The sequence below is a fragment of the Lottia gigantea genome, assembly GCF_000327385.1.
Source record: "Lottia gigantea unplaced genomic scaffold LOTGIsca_21, whole genome shotgun sequence".
Taxonomy (NCBI): domain Eukaryota; kingdom Metazoa; phylum Mollusca; class Gastropoda; family Lottiidae; genus Lottia; species Lottia gigantea.
This window is the reverse complement of record NW_008708458.1, coordinates 1756547-1779097: the sequence shown is the minus strand read 5'-3', so window position 1 is coordinate 1779097 and position 22551 is coordinate 1756547. Positions and strand designations below refer to the sequence as shown.

The window sequence follows — 22551 nt, the reverse complement described above, 5'->3', positions numbered from 1 at the left end:
ATCGAGAATAGAGACATGTTGCTGGTTATAAAATCAAAATCCAACTTCAAGACATGCCTCTATAAATTGTTACTTATATAATTATGATATTACAGACAAAACTTGAGTCTCTATGGCTGTATCAACAGTGATTGGAAGTATGAGTCTTGGAATGCTTCTGAAATTAATCCTTCAAGATGTCGATACGATATACCACAGATACGTTGTTCTAAACCAGGTAAGTGTCCATTACAAAAATACATCGACATTAAAGAAAAATATAACCACAACCAAAATTCACAGGGATCCTTTCTTCAGCTAGTCCTTAGTCGACCTTTTGTTGGATACAGGAAAGAGGCTGTCCCGGCTTTGGCCCCCCACTTTCAAAATTTTTAACAATTTACATAGTAAAAGCCTATACGTTGTATTGTAAAGAATCCTCTCAAAATAGAATTACTATTTTTAGTTAATGGGATAAAACTGCCTGATTTGAATACCCGCTGTGAAAATGACACAATATATGAAATGGTGGATAAGGATTGTGATGACGTCATTGATAACATCACCGCGGAAGTTAGGACGTCACAAAAGTCAGCATGCCAGTAAGTATTACATCGAACGTCAGTCTAATTAAAATATAACCCCTTTACCGAAAATAAAAACTTCTTTCGTTATTTATGTTTAATGAATTTAGCATCTTGTTGAAATAAGTGATATTTTTATAACAGTAACTTTGACAACCCATTTCGGAAATCAAAATCCCGTGGTCCCTTGACCAGTGCCTCTCTTGGCATTGAAAGGAACTGGAAAGCTATCGTCTAATTGAAATGTTTTACTCCTTTTCAGGCCCGTAGTTACAGGGGGGCATTGACCCCCTGCAAAAAAATTCTGACAACCTACCAATGCCATTACTGAAACTAAAATGATAAATTTCAATTTCAGGTTTTTCCCCGAGTTAGTTCAATGTTTGGCAGAAAACCTCATCTCTAAAGATATATATTGTACGGAAGGTCAAGTTTTTTCTGCTTTGCGACAAAATAAACCGGAAATAATGTCAATAATCGGTGGGCTTAATACTGATAACTGTGATGGTATGACGTTTACACCAAATGCTGATTGCGCGTCACTGCCGCTGTTTTCTCAGTTATTGCCACAATGTTTTAATATACCAAATGAAATAATAACAGATCCGACAGAAATCGCCAAGCTATGTAGGTAAGGAACAAAGTTTTTACACTTAATCTAAATTTTGGCTACTTTTGTAATTTTCTATCGCCTGATTTGATTCATATGTACCACACGAAAACATTGGTGGTTTTACCAATTCTTTGGCATGAAAAATTTGTCTCGCTATTTGCTACAATGGTTAATGTTATCAGTAGATTCTTGCAATCACCTGGAATATGTTTACAAATGTTTAACATATTATAATTGCTGAACTGATAAAGATAAAGGTCAAAATCTCTCTTCTACTTTCACTTTCAATATAATGAGACAAACTTTTGTTACTTCACCATTGAAGCAGTAATGGTCTAGGTTCATTTCAAATATTATAGTCGTATATTACCTGCATTATTGCTAACTTACTGCTCGTAGTACTTCTCAGGCAATAGTGTCTAAGACGGTTTATGACTTGATTTTTGGTCATTGTATATTTGAATATATATTTTACACATTTATGTCTCACTACAGACGCCATAATGATTTGCCTGATCAAATTATTCTTATGTTTCTAGTCAAGGGAGAGAATTATTGGGGTGTTTAGCGGTGAAAACTCGAGAAGTGGGTTACCTCTGTCAGGCTGATGATTTTATGACTCTAATGGCAGAGAACCAACATTATATGACCCAAAAATTAAGATTTGACGTTAGTTTCTGTATACAAAACCCTACACAACAGACAACCCAAGGAACAGGTAAGGATTCCTGTAGGATTTGATCTTTACCGAAATCAGTTACTATGACAATTTTGACATGGTTCAATTGTAACATGTGATTCGTTTTATTTCCAGTACTGAGTGTTTGACGACGTCAATATACTTTATTACTTAGGTTTTATTGGTATTGCAGGAACCACGGACATCTGATTCAAATTTGGAATGTTGCAAGTTGATACTATCAGTGTCCTCGACATACATACACGATTTAGAATAACCTCTTTACAATCCCTTTAAATTTTGTATATGATTGGTCTGAAAACGTTACAACCCTTTGTCATCCGGTGTTGTAGAATACCGTACAACAAATTGAAGAATGTTCCATTCATACATCTAAAGACTGATGTACACTGTATCACCTGAACAAAACAGTCATGGAATTTCCAATTTGAGTATTATAGGATAGATAAAAGTATAGCGATTTACAGCATCTTGACATTGTCGGTTTAAATAATATAGACGGTACCTTACAAGCAATGAATTATTTTATACCTACTGGAAATGGGCATCATCTTGCCCTGGGTTGGTTCTTTGGAATGACCCCTACTTTTAGCTTGACAGTTTCAAATCAGATAAAAAAAAAAACAGATTCATACTGCGCATATCATGAGCAAGGTAACAATTTCATTTCAGTAATGTCCACTCTCTCCAGTGATGTCCATACTCGATGTTTGAACTCCTCGATATATGACATGGTGGATAAAGATTGTGACGACGTCATTGATAATATCACAATGGAATTACAGACGTCACAGGTGTCTGCTTGTCCGTAAGTTGTCGATATTCTTATATTGTGTAAATGTCTCATTAAGACATTATATTAGAAGCAAAATCGTTGACGCATAATACCCATTTCCACCTGTTAAAGTTCGTATTTGGAAATTTTGACTTCACCGAAGACAGAAGCTATTGCTCTTTCTCTGGTTTCTTTATATTCACGATGTGTCAATACGTCAACTATCATTCTTTTCCAGATATTTTCCAGAATTAGTGCGATGCTTATCCGAGAAACTCATAAGTAGAAACATCTTCTGTTCTGAGATTCAAGTCTTCACCACATTACGTCAGAATCAGCCGGAAATAACCTCAATAATCGGTGGTTTGAATACTGATAACTGTGACGGTATGACGTTTGTTCCCAAAGATGCTTGTTCGTCACTTCCGTTATATGGAAAGCTATTGCCACAATGTTACGATGCACCAAATACAATGATAACAGATCCACAACAAATTGCTCAACAATGCGCGTAAGTACCTTGGTATAGGTTGTGCGAGTCTCAATCAACCCATCTCCTGCCCAATGAGGAGCGGAAACTTATGGCGTAAAATTGCATTACTATATATAACACGAATGGTGATTGGATTTTGACATGAATTGATAAAAAGATACGAAATTTTAGCGCCTTGTAGACTTCGTGAGCCTTCCAAAAATCAACGTGAAAGACAAGTAACAGTGTAAGCAACTCATAAGATTTTATTTTGGACAAACGCTTGTTTAAGTACGTGCGGAGCAAAATCAAAAATTCGAAATAATTTTTTTTTTCTTCGGTAAAAAAAAGATTTTGTCGTCTTATCATATTCTCTGAATTATTTTCGTTTCAGGAAAGGTTATGAGATGGGTCAATGTTTATTGAAGAATATAGTGGATCTTGGCTATACGGGGTGTACTGTGGATATGATATTGGCTTCCTTTATGCAAAATCCTGAATGGGCTCAGACCAAATTGAAATTTGATATTGCGCAGTGCCAACAGCCACCAAAGTGAATTATCTCACCATGAAACGTATATTTGACAACATTAACGGAACAATACAGCCTAGTGAAGCTACTTAACTTTGTATATCAAGATTTGGTGTGTAATGTAACTTAGTATTGTACCCCATTTAATTGAGAATAGTGTTCCCTGGCTGCAAATTTGGTCCTTTGGTCCCTGTACTTAGGAAACACTCCCCCTATGTAACTGAACATGACGTCCACTTTAGTTTAACTGATTATTACTTCCCCTTATAACTTGGTACTACGCACCTTAATGCAATATTTGATTATTACTATTATTTTTATTACTGAAATAACTGAGAAATTCGTCCCTTAAAAGTATCTGAGATTTCCCCTCCCATTTAGTATCATTCTCCTTTGTAACTAATAATAATTATCTTATTACGTGTCGTTAATAGAACTGTTCTCTTAGTTCGCAGTACCCCCCGCTCATTTCTATGGAACCTAATATTCCATAAAATCATTACATGAAGATGACGTCACTAATCGCAAAGGTCCTTATAAAGCATATTTTGTGATTAGTGACGTCATCAGATACTTATCTTCTTTGGAATTGCCGGAACCACAGACATCTGAATGAAAATTGGAATGGTGCAAATTGATGCTATCAGTGTCCCCAGTACACATTTTTTTTTAGAAAGTCTCTTTAAGGTAGCTAAGAGTAGGACGTAAAACTCCATTCATTTCATTTCTTTTAATATGTTAACCTTTTGAAATGCATGTGCAAAATTTAAGAATATCTTTCTATCTCGTTCTAAAACAAATGTGAAAATTTTTCATTTCGATATGATGTCATCGTTTTAATACTGTGTTTGTGTTCAACTAAGAGTGCTAATTTTTTGTAATGTTTAAAGTGCTATCATTTTGTGAATTATTTTTTATGAATTATATATATAAAGGTCTGTGGTACACACTATTAAAGAATATAAATCCGAACTGTGTCATTATGTTATTATTTACATGCAACCTACAATCAAAGGATGCCAACAGACTTCTCTCGACAAATGTAGCACTCAAAAAATGAAATTCATCACTTTTGAAAGGTTGTACCCACATGCAAAGTACTATCTACTTTCTGATGTAGTCAAATTGCAAAACTGAGTTTTGTGGTACAAGTCTCTGAGCTGATCTGTTGACCTCACTCCACTTCAGTATCTTTCTACAAATCTCCGGATATTCCACAGGAAGCTTGACCAATTTCATACAGTAAGCTACTCTTCAGCTTATATCTCAATTGAAACTAGATAACCACTATACAAAGTGAAAATCTTACATCATGTACATAATTAAAATGGATTGCTAGAACCTGAATTATAATTTTTAATACACGTAATCATTTTCGGATGGTTATTAATATGCAGATTTTACCATCTGAGTTGACATATTTGTATCTGGAACATCATCTATTCACAAACGAGGTATACTGTAGGAATACGGATGAGGAGCTACGTTAAACAAATCGAAAGTAGACAACTAGTGCATATCAAAATCCTCTTTTGATGGAGTATCAGTGTTTGGTGTTATTTTCTGAACCATGCCACACTTAAAGGCCCCATCAGAATCGGATAAAATACAGAAAATAGTAATTCTACATATTAATACAGTCGCTCCATCATTTGGTAAAAACAAAGAATGTGAACATCCCAAATGAGCTTGGAATTGTTTTAATAAGTGCTCTAATTGCTTTACAATTGACAAATAAGCGCCGAAGTATTTAAAGACCTGCCTCATTTCAAAGAAAGGGCCAACATATTTTTTCGAGTATATAATACGGGTCAGTAGCTCGTGCTGTGTACAGTACTCCACTATAAGAGTGTATGTTTACTATGAAGATATCAATATAGGCTGTAATAGTGGCACCATAAACTAAATATAGCTATTTATAGTAACAGCAGGAATCGCGATAACCGACTGTCTGTATTGATAAGGGCGTGGATGTTGATGCCAGTGTAATAACGTGTCCTAAATAACCGTTATACATTCCAAATTTGAAATATTTCAACTATAACTTTATGGTACTGCCCTGAAATTAGGAGCTGGAGTACAGTATTTGTGAAAAATATGGAACTACGGCGTAAAAGACTGGTAGAACTTCAGACAGTACCACGATAGATGTAAGGAATGACTAATCAGTAAGTAGATCTCTTCATTTCGTACAACTATTATCAAGTACTTTGAGGTTATGCCTTCTTTTTCAGTTATGAGGGATGTGATATCTTATGGAACATCTTTGTAGGGGTTTACTGTCAACTAAAGCCCATATACAGGATGTAACTGATGTACGAGTCTTTCTGTAGATTATGATCTGATTTTATCTGACATAGTAGACATCCCATGAAGAAAGGTTCATTGTTATAACATTCAGGATAGGGTTACTCTTTTGTTTTCTTTGGTGTGTTGTTTGATTATATGGCAGAATTTCCAAAATATTGGCAGTGGATTCAGAACTGGTTCGTCTCTTGCGTGGGGGTTTTAAGAACAGTGTCAAACAGCCTAGCAGACGAATGAAATAATGACCGGCTCTTTGATTATGAAGAAAACATATTGCGATATAATATTTCTAAATCGGTATTTTCAATGTGGATCGACTAATTTTACACTAATATAAAACTGTCAAAGTGTACTCGAATTGTTTTGAATTTTAATAGTATGGTGGAATTGAGAAGTTAATTGTAGTTGTTTCATTTCTGTTGGGTGTGTTCGATTCCATTTCTTTCCTTTGACCTCCAATACAATGAATACTATATATACTGTGGTGAGTGTAGCCAGTGAGTCAGAGTATGCCCATCCTTATCATCACCTGACACTTTACTGCGATTGAATTATTACGTCATATTGGTATACATGTATATATGTATCAAGGAATTGTTATTTGATTTATGGAAGGGCCCATGTTGCTGTGATGTTCTATAAAATAATCATTATCGTATTAGATCAAAGATGAGTTATGAATTTTCTATCCATGTCGCAACTAACGTGTCAAGACAAACGAAGCTACATGTATATGAATCCCCCCAAATTTACTTCTTTTTCTATTATTTCTATAACAGCTAGACATAAAATTACCTATATTCTTCTACTTCTAAATAGACAGTGTATAACATAAACAAATTGAAATATGAAAACATCTTCCGTATCTAATTTCAGACGTATTTCAAGTATTTCTAAGATAAACTTTAAGAAGATATTAAGTATAGCATTTGATATACACCAAGCAAGCTGCCTGTTATCATATTAAACCAGGAATATAATCAGGGTGGAACTTCTGTTTGGATATTGCATTTCATCTCAACACCCATTAAATAGTTCTACAATTGTTTGCTAGTAACTAATGGTGACTCTTGTAATGTAGATTGCGTTCTCGAAAACACCTTGCTGATCAGCAAATGATATTGTCACTTTTAATAAACTGTCGTCTCCGTTTATCCCTTTACATTCCGTGTAATTGTTTATCCAGAGTGTTGTCTGGGTTTAATATACGACAATATAGAGTAGTATAATATTTCGATGTAAGGGGGCTGTCTGCTTAAGACCTGATGCTTTCCCATACAACTTCAATCCGTATGGAAGGTAAAGAAAACATTACGAAATCTATGGATTGTTGGCTCTTAAGCAATACTTGTATACTGCGACTTTAATACGGACCATACGATATCTAATGACAAATGTAGGCTACTAAAATAGAACTGCTTATTTCAATCAAAGCTACTGTTAGTATCTATCTTTATTTAAACATTTTTATGATAATTAGAAGGAAATATGTTGATTATGATAATAATGACAATCATTCACATTAATTTAATGAATGATTAACGCTTGGTCATTAACTCATCTATATATTATTTCATTTGACATATTTAGAATTAAGAAACATCACATTATAGTTTTAGTAAGTGGAAATAAGATATGGTTTATAATGAGAAACCTGTAAACCTTCTAGCAAACTACAAACATTCTTAGACTATCAGGAATCAATACTGAAATGGATCCCAGTGTCTACTATCTCCTGATACCCTTCCCGTGGGCACTACCAATACCCTCAATCAACCCAGCAGTGTCAACCCAGGTCCTTTTCCAGTGTATAATAGGACAAGGCAGTTATCCAATTAAATGTTATAAATTGCTGCTATTATTCTGTTATTGTATTGATTTTCTACTGGTAGTTACATGCTTTATTATTCACAATAGAGGTTTCTGGTCTCACAGCATATTGTCTATTATTATAATGATGGTAATGAATAACATTTTATGGTTGAATTGTAGACAGTGACTTTAATGGTGTTTTCATCACTTCAAATGGAACTATTCCTGGAACTATTAAGGCATGATCTGACACTTATTTTGAATTAGTAAATTGTCCATAAGAGGCAGTTCCTGCTATAGGGACTTCCTAACATGTCTCTTGAACGACATGATTTAAAAGTTTATAAAAATACTTATTGTCCGTCTGTTATATGAGATCTCCAGATACTTACCTTATTGCTATACTTCCTCTTACAAAGTCTGGTTTTAGTGGTTGTAAAAACAGATTGAGTCAGTGTAATGCAATATCGACCCGTTCAATAACTGCATAAAAGTTTTATGAATTTATCGATAAACAAATATGTAAATTTGTGAATTTTTCTGTGTCATTTTATTTCGAGCGACTGCTAAAATATTGTGATGTTGTAGCTGTAAACGATTAGAACTGACTGTATAGGAATGTCGGGCTCTTATATAAATCCAAAACTTATCAAATTAGGGTAAGCTGTAAAGTAAATGAAAACTAAAATACCTCTTCACTGCTTAGTTAGAAGATAGAAGTCAATGCGACTGTGGAACAGCACGACCATTATTGGCTCAGTAGAATTCATAATAGGCGATATTATTTGATAAACTAGAGTGATATTGATTTTTATAGTACGATATAAAAAATACTGTTAGTACCATGTGTTGAGAGCTTTTGACTTAAACAAAGGAACAAAGACTTAGTATCGTTATATACAGCTATACCATGTGGTATTTTGCATGCAATCGGATAGTATTTGCAGGTAGGACGTTTTTTTTATAAGGAAAACTTCAAAAAAAAGATCTCTTCATAGAAACAATGATTTAACTTCGGATGTCCCGTACCGTCCTATATCGAGTTTTCATAGGAAATGGACTTCATGATTTCGAACGAATTAGCAATAATCTTGATTCATTGATTGTTATGACAATTTTCTCAAGCAAGTGGTTGGATATTATTTCAAAATTGCAAAAGGTATCAACTCTGTTTGGGTTTGTTTGCTAAATAGGGCATGGTCAACATACCGCCTATGTATAGTTTGAATATCCCACATTACAATGACAACATAATATCTATCCGTTCATTAATATCTTAATATTCGTAATGGATGGGCAAAGAATGATAATATCAAGGTAGCATGACTATTGTATGCCCTATAATTCAAAGGGATATATCTGTATGGAAGGGAATATATTTAATGTCTCATTTGGTCTTCCATATAAAGTTCATAATAAAATTTCTATTGGGTGCTGACTAATCCACGCCAATATGTCCTACATAATATAGATAGACTGACTTTGTATATTTTCTCAATAGATTATGTATGTCCTCGTTTGCCCTTCCGCATAAAAGGTCAAATTTCCTGTCATATTTTAAAACCAGTCATGGGACAAGCACTGTTAGGTCGACATAGGTCGAGTAAAGTTTATGTAACAGTATTATTTGTTAGAGGGTCTAGCATCTCGTGCCAAAACTGCTCTGATAAAATTCCTTGTTCGACCTACAATGTTTGGCGAGCTTTACTTCTACAAATGTTGTTTTCTCGTATTCGAACATAATGATTATAACCTTATGTAAATGATACCAAGTCAGTGTAATTCGTGGTAACTATCTCGTGTTTAAACCGGAACATAGAAAACCTGTAACCTATTTCTAGCCGACAATACCCTGGTCAATTACATACAATATAGAGTAATGGTTATCACAATATAGAAATGACCTCATACATCAACCTGTAATGATTAGCAGACCTTATAGGGTAAATGGACCTTAATCGTGAGTGGCGGAGCCAAGTTTACGTCCGAGGCGGGGGGGGGGGGGGGGCGAAATATCTTCGATTGTCCGAATTTCTAACCTAGTTATGCGATTTTTTCCCGAAAAACCTGCTTTCGGAGCTGCGAGGGAGCGGGGTCCACCACTGTAAATCGTACAATAGGTGAAAGTGGTCGATTTTGGATAACTGAATAGATTGTAAATATGTTTTCTAACATTATATGTACAGTTATATTATCATGATAAAGGGGATTCTAACATTGCGAGAATGTACAGAGAGTAACGAACCACGTGTTACGTCTTTACTGCATGTACAGAATGATTTAATTGAATATTTTAAAGGCCATGCATCGCTGTTTTCAGGGGGTGTATTTGGGTCCTGAATATTTATGAAAATAGTCTTCATAATTCCCAGAACTGCACGAAAATTGCATAATCATTTCAAATATATTCCAAACGTGTCTTAATATGTCTTTTCTTTATTTTTCATGACATCAAGAAAAGTTGAGTCGTCATTTTGACTTTCAAACGCGAATAATCTTGAAAACACTTGGATTTAAAAGCTTAAATTTCGATGGTGAGATGTGAACACTATTATTGATTAGCTTAGCTAAATAATTCTCCATTTCTAACGTGCGATTTGTCAAATCGATGGCGATATCATACACATAGGACAAACTGACGTATTTCCAATGTCCAAATGTAACATTACAGAATTTATGCATCAAACATTTAAAATTTTCTTTACAGGCAGGAAACTGTTGAAGGGAGGACATTTGTGATAAGTGACATTATGATATGAAATGACGTAGAGGTAAGATATTGTTAAGGTGAAATGAGAACATAATAGAAAGCAAGGGAATATTCATTTCAAAGTGCTGATTAGCTTTAATAAATTATCAGAGAGTACCAACTTGTCTGGTGTGAGGATATGTTCAATTTGTACAATGTGCTTTCTTTTGCATTGAATGTTATAAAAGACATACTTCTATTAAACACTCACCAGAAAAGGGGCAATGAAAAAGTATCTTGAATGGAATAGATCTGTCAATAATATTTTTATGAAGTAGTCTGGTGCCAACCCCAACCCCCTTCCATTGTTATTTGTCATTACTTACAATTTAATGTTATCTTTTATCTGTATCTTTCAGGACAAGAATATCAGGATGGGAGGCAACAGAGATGTGAGGATCTCAAAGAGAAAATGGCGAATAACACGTGCTTTAGCCATTTCCGCCATTATATTGGCCGTCATTTTCCTAATAGTGTTAATTGTAGTGATAGTGGAACAAACGTTTTTACCAAGCTGCTCAAAAGGACAAAATATCAAACCCCGGAACTTCGAAAAGCCGGGTGTGTTCGACGACCTCACCCCAGAGGAAATGAATAGTGTCCGTGACTATTTGCTCAACTTAGAATCGCCATCTCTTGTTCGCCAGGAGGACGCTAGTGTTAATAGTAGCTATATATTCCTGATAGATCTTCATATGACTTTAAAATCTGCTGTGTTACAATATCTAGATGGGGGACATCGCCAACCTGATAGAACTGCCAAAGCTGTGGTGTACAGAGGTGATACAGATCCACCACGTGTGGAGGAATATCTCGTAGGTCCCCTACCGCACCCTAATTATAACATTCTAATAGCCAACCCAGCATATCGACGCTTACCAATTCCATGGGAGAGTCGCCCTGTAGATGCTGTAGAATATAAAATCTTGTATGAAATATTAACTAAAGCGACCAAACAACTGTACCCTATCTTTCGTGAAAGTTTTGACCTTCATCATCACAACTGTACACCATCTGAAATGTGTATGATGTTTTGTGACTCAGCGCCTCGAGGAATTAAAAGTGGCGAGCGGAAAACATGGTTTGCGTCTTACAGGAACGTTGAAGGATTCTACAATCATCCGTTAGGATTTGAAATTCAAATTGGTCACGAGGGAAATGATATAACAACATGGGACGTAACTCGTCTTGTGTACAATGGCCAAATGTATTACAGCGTAGAAAAATTAATTGAACAATATTATCTAGGTCGTGTAAGGAAAATTTCACATAAGGTTGACCCTTATGATCTGCAGTATTCGTCATATGAACGTCGCGGACCACGTGATTATGACACGCCGGGTCGCGGACCGAGATTTTATGAACCGGACGGACGAAGGTATAGTGTTGACGGACAACATGTGAAATACGTCGGATGGAATTTTAATTTTCGCATGAGAACTACGACTGGTTTACAAATATACGACGTCCGTTTTCAAGGAGAACGTTTAGCGTACGAACTGAGTTTACAGGAAGCCAGTTCGTTGTTTTCAGGATATGGCGTTGTGTCTGGATTTTCAAACTATTTTGACATTTCTGGCATTGCTGGTGCCACGTCATACGAGCTGGTTCCCGGGGTCGATTGTCCCGGTACCGCTTCATTCCACGACGCATACCATTACGTCGACTCTGGGCAGCCAAGAATCGAAATTCGATTTGTATTTTTGAAATGAATTCGGGAATGCCTTTACGTCGCCATTATTCGACGGTGAAAGGTAAATTTTCTGGGTACGGGGGATTAGTTGACCATCATCTGGTTGTTCGAACGATTCTGACCAGGACAAATTGTGATTATATTATTGACTATATTTTCCATCTGAATGGAGTAATAAAAATAAAAATATCTACTACCGGCTATGTGCAATCGACATACAACATCGCGCATGAAAAACCTTATGGGCATCTAATAGAAGACAATGTTTTAGCTAACTTACATCAACATTTATTCCATATCAAAGCCGACTTAGACATAGGAGGTCGAGATAATCGGTATTCGACATTAGATTTGTCGACGGAAACTGTCCGTGTCCCTTGGTATGTCGACACGAATAAAACTCAGGTAAAATTTAAATCTCATTTAAAAGAGAAGGAGATGGACGGTGTGTTGGAGTATAGTTTTGGTCATCCGAAATATCATCTCATTTATAATCACAAAAGTAGGAATAAATTTGGATCTCATCGCGCATACCGGATACAGAATGATGCTATGAGTAAATTCATGCTTCATAATAGTAATTTCGGACGAGCAGCCGGATGGGCCAGATACCAAATGGCTGTCACTAAATACCAGGATATGGAGGACGTCAGCTCGTCAATCTATGCTCAAAACGATCCTTTCGATCCTGTTTTAGATTTCCATAGATTTTTAGAAAATAATGACGATTTAGTGGACGAGGATCTGGTGTTGTGGTTAACAACCGGAAGTTATCATATACCACATTCTGAAGATACTCCCTCAGTGTCGACCTCGGCCAACCAATACACTGTAGTTTTCTCCCCTTACAATTTCTTCCCTACTTGCCCAACAGTTAGCTTCAGTGAAACATTACACATAAAACGCAATAAAAACAGCGATTCGCTCGACGTACAAACATTCGGTACTGAAGTAGAATCAAAGTGCTTTCAAAAGGAAACCACGTATGAAGAGTTTAATGGATCTACACCACCAGTTTAAAGTCTGTGATATCGCTAATTGTTTGGTGCATAAAACTTGCTTTGTTAGAAATGTTTCAATGTGAACGGTCGCTGGTGCATAATGTGCTTTCATTTTCAGTTTTCTTGCTATTCGGTGTATAGACATTATGATCGATGTCGAAAAGGCCAATGTGCTAAGGTGTGCTGAAGCATGATGTTGCCTTGGTCATGGTTCTATCAATACCATGAACTTTTAACTCTCTATTGACGGTTAAATTTATGTTCACTTAACAGTGCTGATTCGTTCAAAAAACGACATGAAAAGATGTTTTTTTAAGTTTTCTTATAATAAAGTCGCAAAGTTTCATTAGCCTATTTTCTAGTAATGATAAAATTCTCGTCTATTTTGTTTTTTTATAATGGGTGGTTTATTTTGAAGATTTTAATTGCAATATTTGTCCTTTATCCTAATATCTTGCCAGACCTGTTAAGTGTGCTATATTATTATGTTTGTATGATATATTTGCAACCTCATAACCAATTTGTATATACCGATTAAAGCGCTCAAATCATGATGTCATTGTTGGTATTTTCATGAACCAAAATCAATTAAATAGGCATGACAATATATGCCCAATAGTCATTTCAGGACATGAAGGTATCCACAAGAGCACTCAAGAAGCTTAACGAACACGACAAAGAAATAGGCCTTCGAACGAAATAACGGAGGAGAAATTAATTAACAAAATTGCATCCGATAAAAGGCATGGCATTGAAAGAGAAAAGTGTTCAAAAAGAAAAGGTTGAAGGGAGGCAACCACAGGGTGTGGCCCTCAATCAACCTTTTAAATAAGAATATAGCAAACACGCTGTAATCTAGAAACGAAGTTCACGGGAGCGAGCACACTGTTGGAACGGAACGAATTGTTGAGAATGACTATCAAACTATCAAAGCAGAAATGGTGTTGAAATTAAATAAATAATGCAACTTCAAGGTAGTTAATACTATCAAATAATTCTAAAATTAAACATCAATTTGAAGGGAGGCAAACCTGACAATTTATTTTTATAAGACGAAACGTGGTTGAAACGCAGCAAGTTACTATTCAGCAGAAGGAATTGATACAGTTTTAAAGCAGTGGCTAGATTACTGTGTTCGATTTTGCACCACTTAGAGTTTTGCATGCTTGTTCGGTTCTCATTTTTTTTTTATCATTTTAATAGGGCAACTTATTGTTCCATATTGCATCCAGGAAAGTCATCAAAGATAAAAAAAAAAGTGGACAGGGGGAATAATTTACAGTTTTATTGAATAATAATAATATTAAATATAAAGAATAACATACACAGCATATTTTACTATTGTACAACTAATTATAACAACAATATATCAAATAAACAGGTGTCAGAATTATAATACTGTGCAATATTTCTTCAACCCCTATAATTGCATTGCTCACATTTGGGGTGGGGTGGGGGGAGGGGAGAGTCGTATCCATTTACTAGTATTGTTTTCATGTAAGCATATCCTTTACTTGTTAGCAGTATCATAACAACTAACCCATGACTGATCCTGTTTTCGTTTGGCATCCAATGCACACCAGGATGTTAAATTTAACTAGTCTGTTGAAACCCAGTTATATTAGATATGAGTCTCTCTAAGGGAAACAATGCATTTCGTTGCACAAGTTAATTAAAGGCTAAGCTCGAAAACATTTTTCACAATTTCAACATATAAATACACTATTTTGCACAAATAGAAAATCTTCGGTCATATATTATTTATTTTACAGCCTTTTCCCTTACTGGACTTATCTTATTCACCACTGTTCTCGTGCCACTATCTATCTTGCTCTATTTCTAAGATCTTATTGGTTTGTAAAATTGCCAAGTGGAATTGTGGTACAGCCTCATTAAAAGACATCACAATTGAATAACCTCCATTTCATAAAGGTTTATCTGTACCAAGACAATTTCTCATTGTTCATATAGAACTGTTCACATTAACTGATGACGTATTATCATCGTCATCACTTTCTGTGTCTGTATCTACGTCATTGTATAAATTCATGGAGGCCAGTTTAGCTTGTTGCTGTTCCAGATTCTGTTTCCTCCATTTAATTCTTCTGTTCTGGAACCAAACTTTAACTTGGGCTTCTGTCAGTCCAAGGGAGGCGGCTAGATAATATCTACAAAGAAAATAATCAAATATACATAATTAATGTAATATTGGATATTTTTTCTAGTTTTTCAGTTGGAGACACCTTAATTATGTTCGAAAAATTCCGAATTGATTTTGAAATTTCAGTACATTAGACGTACCCAATGGAAAGACTATTGGGGAAAAAAAAGACTTTTTGCCGAAACATTTAAGGGGACTTCACGGTTTAAATATAGTAAAGGTTGTGTTTCTATATTATCCAATTGAAGCAAACAATATAATTAAATATGTTTTAATTAGCACATAAATATTTCCCAACACCTACCTCTCAGTTCCAACCATATACTGTTGTCTTTCAAACTCGGCTTCTAATTTCTCAAGCTGCTCTGGAGTAAAAATGGTCCGGACTCGTTTTCCTTTACCACTTGATCGTCTCTCGGATTTCTCTGAAAAGTATATAAAAATGACATCGATAAAATTATTCCGTATTAAAGTATTAAAGAATGTTTTATTGCTAAAAAGTTCACAATCACACAAAAAATCAATTGATAAAAATGCTCGCGATTGATAATGATATAATATCAAGAAAGTGGCACATAATAATTTGATAAGATAATAATAATGATGGAACCAAATTTTATATTTTTAAAATTTAAAATATTTATTTCGATTTTACCTTACTATCAGAAAATATTTGTAAGTGAAATTAGTGTTGCATAGAAATATTTCAAACCAGAATTACAAGCAAATCAACTTCTGACACTTTTACATAAACAGATTTATTTAACAAGATTATCATTTAATCTTAATTAATCCCTGGGGTAAGAAAATAATACCTGTATTTAACCCTTACAGTGCCTCAATTACACCTTTATTAAAGACGTGTTGCAGGTTATTAAGGCAATAGTGATAAGAATAAATATTGTGTGAAATTGTTGGTAAGGGTCTATTAAAGTGTAATTTCAAAGTGTTAAGACGATTGTTTAACTGATGTATTTAATTGTTCCTTCTGTCAATATGTTAATCCTCGTTAACGCCTCTTTAACTTTAGATGTTTATCACCAGTTTTGACGTTAGAAAAGAAACCAACCTACTGTTTTGTCCAGTAAAAAATGCTGTAGGCTCTTGCATGTTTTATATGAATTTTACTTTATACTAACACATTTCTGAATAAATTAACTTTGCAATATTCTATTCCTTTCTAAACAAAATTATCCAACTCTTTAAAATTGTAGTTTGACGATTTCTATTTATGAGACAACTTTTATGAAATCTTACAGGAATGGAAGTAGTTCGATTTTGAACTAAAGTTATCAAAAATTATTCCATATCAAAAATTGCTCTGAATCAGAATATATTTTCACCTTATGATGACAATGTAAATTGTTGAAACGTTGTGTACAATAAAACTCAGGAGTAGTATACCAAAATTGTGTTCCGTGATTAACAGAATGATTTGAATTAAGGAGATCTCATATGTAGCTTTGAAAGTTGTGTATATATTTAATCAAATGTAAATGAGATTTTTGGGATATATTACAGAAATGAACTGTATTAACAAACGACTCTAAATACCACCCAAACCCAACTAAATATTATTATAAACTAAATACGACTTCACTTATATTTCATTACAACACTGGATATTTGCTTTCAATATATCATCATTTTATCAAACCATGTTTAAATTGTTTTCTATTTTGTTTAAACTTATTACAACTACTATTTATATACTGGCCATTTCATGTTGAATTTAAAAACCATTGGTTCGACTGAGTTTATCACTCGACAAGTCCATTGAAATGTTTTGGTTATCATGGTGGTCGACAATTCCGCTGTTGATTTCAGCCAAGTTTTTTAAATTTCTGTTTTCACGTTCAGCATGTGATAGAGTGTACTGTTTTAAGGTGAAATTAAAATAAAACGTTTGAACTGTTTTCTGTTCATCAACATCCTAGTTTATAAATGCTAATTGATTTTATCTCTGGTTCTTATTCACACATTTTCAATCAATTCAATTAAATTCTTAAAAACATGTATTTCATCATTTTCATTAGAAAATTGTGAAAAGTGTACCGATGAAATCAATTAAATACTAAGACCTATCTTATCTTAAGATTACTTGGAATGAAATGAAACTTTGCAATTTTCATTTTTTCTTCATTCAAGTGATTAAAGATTAGAGTGATTATATAAAAAAAAATAACCAAATTTGTTCTCAACAAAACATATAATGTCATATTAAATGTAATGGAATTTGTGAAAACCAAATTGACGATAAAAACATGATTGTGAATTCTACTAAATGTATATTTAAGATTTAATTCTTTATATGAAGAATTTCTGAAATCTTTTTACAAATATTCCTTGAAGAGGTTGAAGTGTTTTTTGTCGATTTCTGAATTCTTTAATTGTTAACATTACTACTTAAATAGACTAAAAGAGTACCTAGTGATGATTATGATACAAAAAATATCAAAAAATAATCACAATCCCATTTATCATTCTACACTTTTTAAATTTTCTATCATTAAGTTGAATAACTTTTTCATATTTTGGAAATACAAGAAATTACATAAAAGTATACAAAATTTAACTACGAACACTGAAATACAATATACCTTAACAACTATCAACAAATATCAACAAATATCAACTAATAATTGTAAAACAAATGAAAAGCCATGTTCAGAAAATTATAAAATAACAAATTTTAACAAAATGGAAATATTAATTATTTTATATTTTCAAAGAAATGTTCATTTACTTTTCAATAATTTTAATTTTCGCAAATTGACTTATTTGTCTTATTATTAACGCTCCGTACAAATGAAAGAATTATTGCGTTTACTTATTGACAGTCCTGGCAGTAAATTTTACTGTATCCAATTTGAATTGAGCGTTCAATACCAGTAATGTAGTAAAATTGACTCCATGTAAATATGCTATGAGGCCATTTTAATTTAAAGATTTTTACAAACAAAAGTTTAATTATTCGATATCATCTTCACAATCCAAAGCAATCATTTTCATTCATACTATAGCTTTAGATTTTTATTTCATCTTTGCTTATATTGGACATTTAAACAAAAAGACCACATTTGTCATCTTATAACTGGCAAAGATTAAAAGTGGTTTTTTTATAGAACAATTTTGTTTCTTATTACTAGAGAAGGATCTATTATTTGAAAACATGCAAAAATGGACAAGTTATAAAAATACAGAATTAAACTTGAAACCATTTTTTATCGAAGATGTTTTAATTGAAGTCTATTTGATATTTGTAGTAATATTTACCTTCATTTACAGTTTTCTATTTTAAATTAACCCTTTCCTCATTATTCGATATTTACAAATCGTTAATTATGAACTAGTTAACGCCCTCGGGAATTTAAAACATTTAGTACAATAATTTATTTTGTCATAGCGATTGTCGTGTATTCAATTAAAAGAATATTGGTGCTGAAATGTCACAAATGACCATTTAAAATTGCAGGAACATTCTGGCTGGACATTGATGTCATGAAATGTATATTTGTTTAATTTGGATGCTAAACTGCTAATATGTTCAATAAATTGAAAACATACACTAGAAAATAAAATATTTCACATAGGATATGTATATATATATAGCTTTTCTTATGTTAATGTAAGCAAATAAAAGGGTGACAACAATTTTTATTGATAATTACCTGTAAAATTCAGTGGTAATTTAACTGATTCTGGTGATGACGTAGGGGTTGATGATCGAAGACCGCTGTCAAAATAAGGATGAGCTGATTCCAGAAGTCTTTGATGTCGCCGTCCAGGTGTAAAACTCTCAGAATGGCGTTGTTTATAAAACTGTTTTGGTGATGGCGAAAATTCCTCGTCGCTGGTTGAAGGAGAAGTTCTTGAATTCAAAATAGCATCAATCGTGAAAGAGGATCCCTTTTTCGGCTTCATTTGAGGCGAATCAAAATAAGGGGAATAATTCGGCAGGGTTGTATTCATAAAAGCTGGATGCATGGCGAATTCTTGAGGATTTCCTTGCAACATTTGAACATATGGCCACATCTGATAGGGCACTGCAGCTTGGTGAAACTGGGCCTGCATATTCTCTATTATAAATCCTTAGAAACTGTAAATATCTAAAATTCCAATTCTTGGCTAAATCCACTTATATCAAATAGTCAAATATTGTCCAACCACCTGGTTGCAGAAAAACCAAATCTTCAACCGTTCTGTAAATTCTCCAGAGAAAGTTCCTGCAATTTTCAACTCTGAAATGATTCTAGTATTCCTTGAAAATAATTATAGATATCTGTTTGAAGTGTTCACTTGAAGATTTAATACTATAATACAGTTAACTAAAATTACTACGTGAGTATATTTTATATGATTCCATCTAGAAAGAGGCGTGTCATTGTTTAATACATGCACATGGTTATTTAACCTTTTTGACCTTCTGATCGTCCAATGAAAAGCCGTGATAGAAGTGTTAATAAGAGTTATTGACAGCCCGGATAGCGATGAAGGAATTGTTCACTAAGGAAAGATTAGAAAGGTTTAAAAGTAAAATGGTTTGAAGTGTGAGTTTTATTATTGAACTATCATGTTAATTTGTTAAACCTTTGTTTTATCGCCTGCTATTGTTATTAATTTGGAGGGTTCACGAGGAATAAAGGGGCAGAGTAAAAGACCCGCAAGCCTCTTGTTCTGATGAGAACAGAAATCCCCTGAATAAATACATTAAATTTCATAAAATATTCAAGAAATTAAAATCAATATTTTTGCGATTAAGACCCCCATGATCTCCAGATTATTGATTTCTATCGGAAATATCAAGAACAATTTTGCAGCTCGTCAGACAAAATTTATTTTAAGTATTTGATAAGATGCATTTTTCAGCAGATCGGCTCGGTTACCGTCTGGGACCTGATTAAGTTGAACTTTAATATTAAAGAAAAAACTCAATTTCATAACACTACAAACATTATACATGAAAATAATAAACATAATTTGTTATGGAGACCTAATTTCTTAGTTATTTGCCGTAATTAACTCCATTTTCTAAAATGGTTTCTTAAAAGAATGTCTGACTATTGATTTATTGAAGTTTTTTTAAAAAAAAGTTTAAAACATAGCTTACATTCTCTGAGAGGTTTCGTTTATGAAATACTTGCATTTATCACGAAACAATGAATATGAATATCAGATTTGAATTGGACAAGTTAAAGTAGTTGGGATACAACATCTGACCAAAACTAGGTTTCTGAATTTATTTTATAAAAGTCAATTCGCCTCCCTCCTTTTTTGTCTACAGATATATTTTATGTCACTATAATAAATTAAGAATAATTTCTTTAAGATTATTTCTAACGGAGGTTTCAAGAATTTCACATAAGATTACCACAGATTTGGAGTGGATTTCATGTTTACATGTGAAATGTTATTGTGTGATGCTGGTGACACGCCTTCAGGGTGGGGGAGACACGGCGAGGGGGTGATATAATCCCGACTCTGGAAGTTTTTAGTTAATTCAATTATACACAATCTGTAGCTTAATGAATTTTAATTATATTTTAATGATGCTAATTGGGATCCTGGAGATAATTTCAACTCAATTGACTGGGTAATGAGTTAAATATACATCTTTTATTCGGCATCTTAGCTTTTTCTAAAAGAATTCTAATGTTTTCATGTATAGATTTTCAATAATTTTGACAAAGAATTTATGAAATTCCTACAGAAGTTGCAGATGCAAGTTGTCAAAGAATCGAAGACATCTTTCGTATAAATGTTTCTTTCAATTTGAGCTTTGTAACTAAAGCAAGAAGTTAAAAATGATTTGCATTTCCATTATTATTTGAAAAACCAAAACAGAATTCTTATAGTATTCATTATTTCGATAGGAATAAGAAATATGTTTTTCTCTTTTTTTTTACTTACTCAATGATCATTTTAATTGGATAAGATATTGAGAATTGGATGTTTTATTCAGTGATACATTGTAAGGTCATGTTACCTTCAACTAACATCAGCCATCAACTTTCTGAGTTGAGAGCGACTTGAACATCTAATTACATTTCCTTCACCATAATTATATCATGGAACAATGTGACCGACCGATGGAATGGGTGGAATATTATATATTATATTGAAATTTTTGTTGAAGTTTTCGTTAAACTTAAAAATTTGATTTAGGTTATTAAAAGAAATCGCAAATATAGATTTGTGTTTTTATATTTTATAGGGTTTTTTTTAATGCTTTTGTCAGTTTATGTATTTTGGATGTGGCTTTGAATGCATTATGTCTATTTCAGTCATCTGATACCCAATAATAAAATATGGTATGTTCAGTTCAGTCGACATAGCGAGATGAGTTGTCTTATGATTCGCGATTATGTAGCTGTTCGAATCCTTTAAAGTCAGTAGGATATACATGTCCTTTGTCACTTCTCATCCGCCTGCATGCCCGTGCCTTTGCTTTCGTAACATTACTTAACAGCAATGTTACAACCTAACATTCCTTCCTAACCAGGTTATGCTCGCAGTACCAAATACTGAAGATAGAGAGGGCATCAAGTGACAAACAAAACAGCTTAAAAAGGGACAATGTCAATTATTATCGTAAAATCCAGCTTATAACAGGCTACAACTATAGTTCTGCTGAAGATATAGTGTTGACACTCCATTAGCATCAGAATTAAAACTTGTTTCTTTCATTTATTGAGAATTAAATGAAACTGATTATTCTTACTGGTTATAAAATGCTTCCAAACACATAGATATGAAATAAAACTTCAAACAATTGGCTCGGGAGTTTTCTCATTAAAATTTTCAATATTTCTAGGCTGTCGTTTTTCCAAATTTAACATAGACTTTATATTGTAAGTTTGATTTTCGCAGTTAAATTGTTATTGTAATGATATATTTTGGTCCTTAATTGTTCTGTAAAACGGAGAAAAAAACGGTAAAATTTTAAAACTTAAGGCATATTTTGAATTATCTTATGAGAACTTTGATCTTTCTCCGGCGTTAAAAGTTGAAATCCATCCCAATAGAGCAAGAGCTAGAAAGCGTTAGTTGGATTATTGAGATATTAATTTTCCACACTCTGGTCGTTAAAACTCGATAATCCATGTGATTTTCAGATTACATTAAAAAAGAGGAATTCACTTATTTCTTGGTCGGTATAAATGTAAACGAAAA

General features: G+C 33.4%; 5 protein-coding genes across 5 annotated transcripts in view; 3 read left to right on the top strand and 2 right to left on the bottom strand.

Moving 5' to 3' along the window:
- LOTGIDRAFT_159694 (hypothetical protein) overlaps positions 1 to 3680 on the top strand; it is a gene marked incomplete at both ends in the record, with an annotated part of 30094 nt that extends 26414 nt beyond the window's left edge. The window contains 7 exons of the mRNA XM_009054183.1: positions 96 to 217; positions 446 to 581; positions 922 to 1194; positions 1716 to 1894; positions 2549 to 2684; positions 2890 to 3162; positions 3518 to 3680. Of these exons, the coding sequence (XP_009052431.1) occupies positions 96 to 217; positions 446 to 581; positions 922 to 1194; positions 1716 to 1894; positions 2549 to 2684; positions 2890 to 3162; positions 3518 to 3680 (1282 nt within the window). The remainder of the gene's footprint in view (positions 1 to 95; positions 218 to 445; positions 582 to 921; positions 1195 to 1715; positions 1895 to 2548; positions 2685 to 2889; positions 3163 to 3517) is intronic.
- A 7217-nt stretch (positions 3681 to 10897) lies between these two features.
- On the top strand, positions 10898 to 12235 carry LOTGIDRAFT_159693 (hypothetical protein; the record flags this gene model as incomplete). The annotated part of the gene is made up of 1 exon (XM_009054182.1): positions 10898 to 12235. One exon carries the CDS (start codon positions 10898 to 10900, stop codon positions 12233 to 12235), a length of 1338 nt encoding a protein of 445 aa, XP_009052430.1.
- Positions 12236 to 12654: 419 nt separating this feature from the next.
- Positions 12655 to 13771, top strand: LOTGIDRAFT_231727 (hypothetical protein; the record flags this gene model as incomplete). Its single annotated transcript, XM_009054181.1, has 1 exon — positions 12655 to 13771. One exon carries the CDS (start codon positions 12655 to 12657, stop codon positions 13234 to 13236), a length of 582 nt encoding a protein of 193 aa, XP_009052429.1. The 3' UTR covers positions 13237 to 13771.
- A 1529-nt stretch (positions 13772 to 15300) lies between these two features.
- LOTGIDRAFT_80575 (hypothetical protein) lies at positions 15301 to 15771 on the bottom strand (the record flags this gene model as incomplete). Its single annotated transcript, XM_009054038.1, has 2 exons — positions 15301 to 15385; positions 15683 to 15771. Coding segments are annotated over 2 exons (174 nt in total), but the record flags the coding sequence as incomplete, so codon positions are not given.
- Positions 15772 to 18908: 3137 nt separating this feature from the next.
- Positions 18909 to 19452, bottom strand: LOTGIDRAFT_159690 (hypothetical protein; the record flags this gene model as incomplete). The annotated part of the gene is made up of 2 exons (XM_009054180.1): positions 18909 to 18946; positions 19050 to 19452. 2 exons carry the CDS (start codon positions 19450 to 19452, stop codon positions 18909 to 18911), a joined length of 441 nt encoding a protein of 146 aa, XP_009052428.1.
- Positions 19453 to 22551: the final 3099 nt, after the last annotated feature.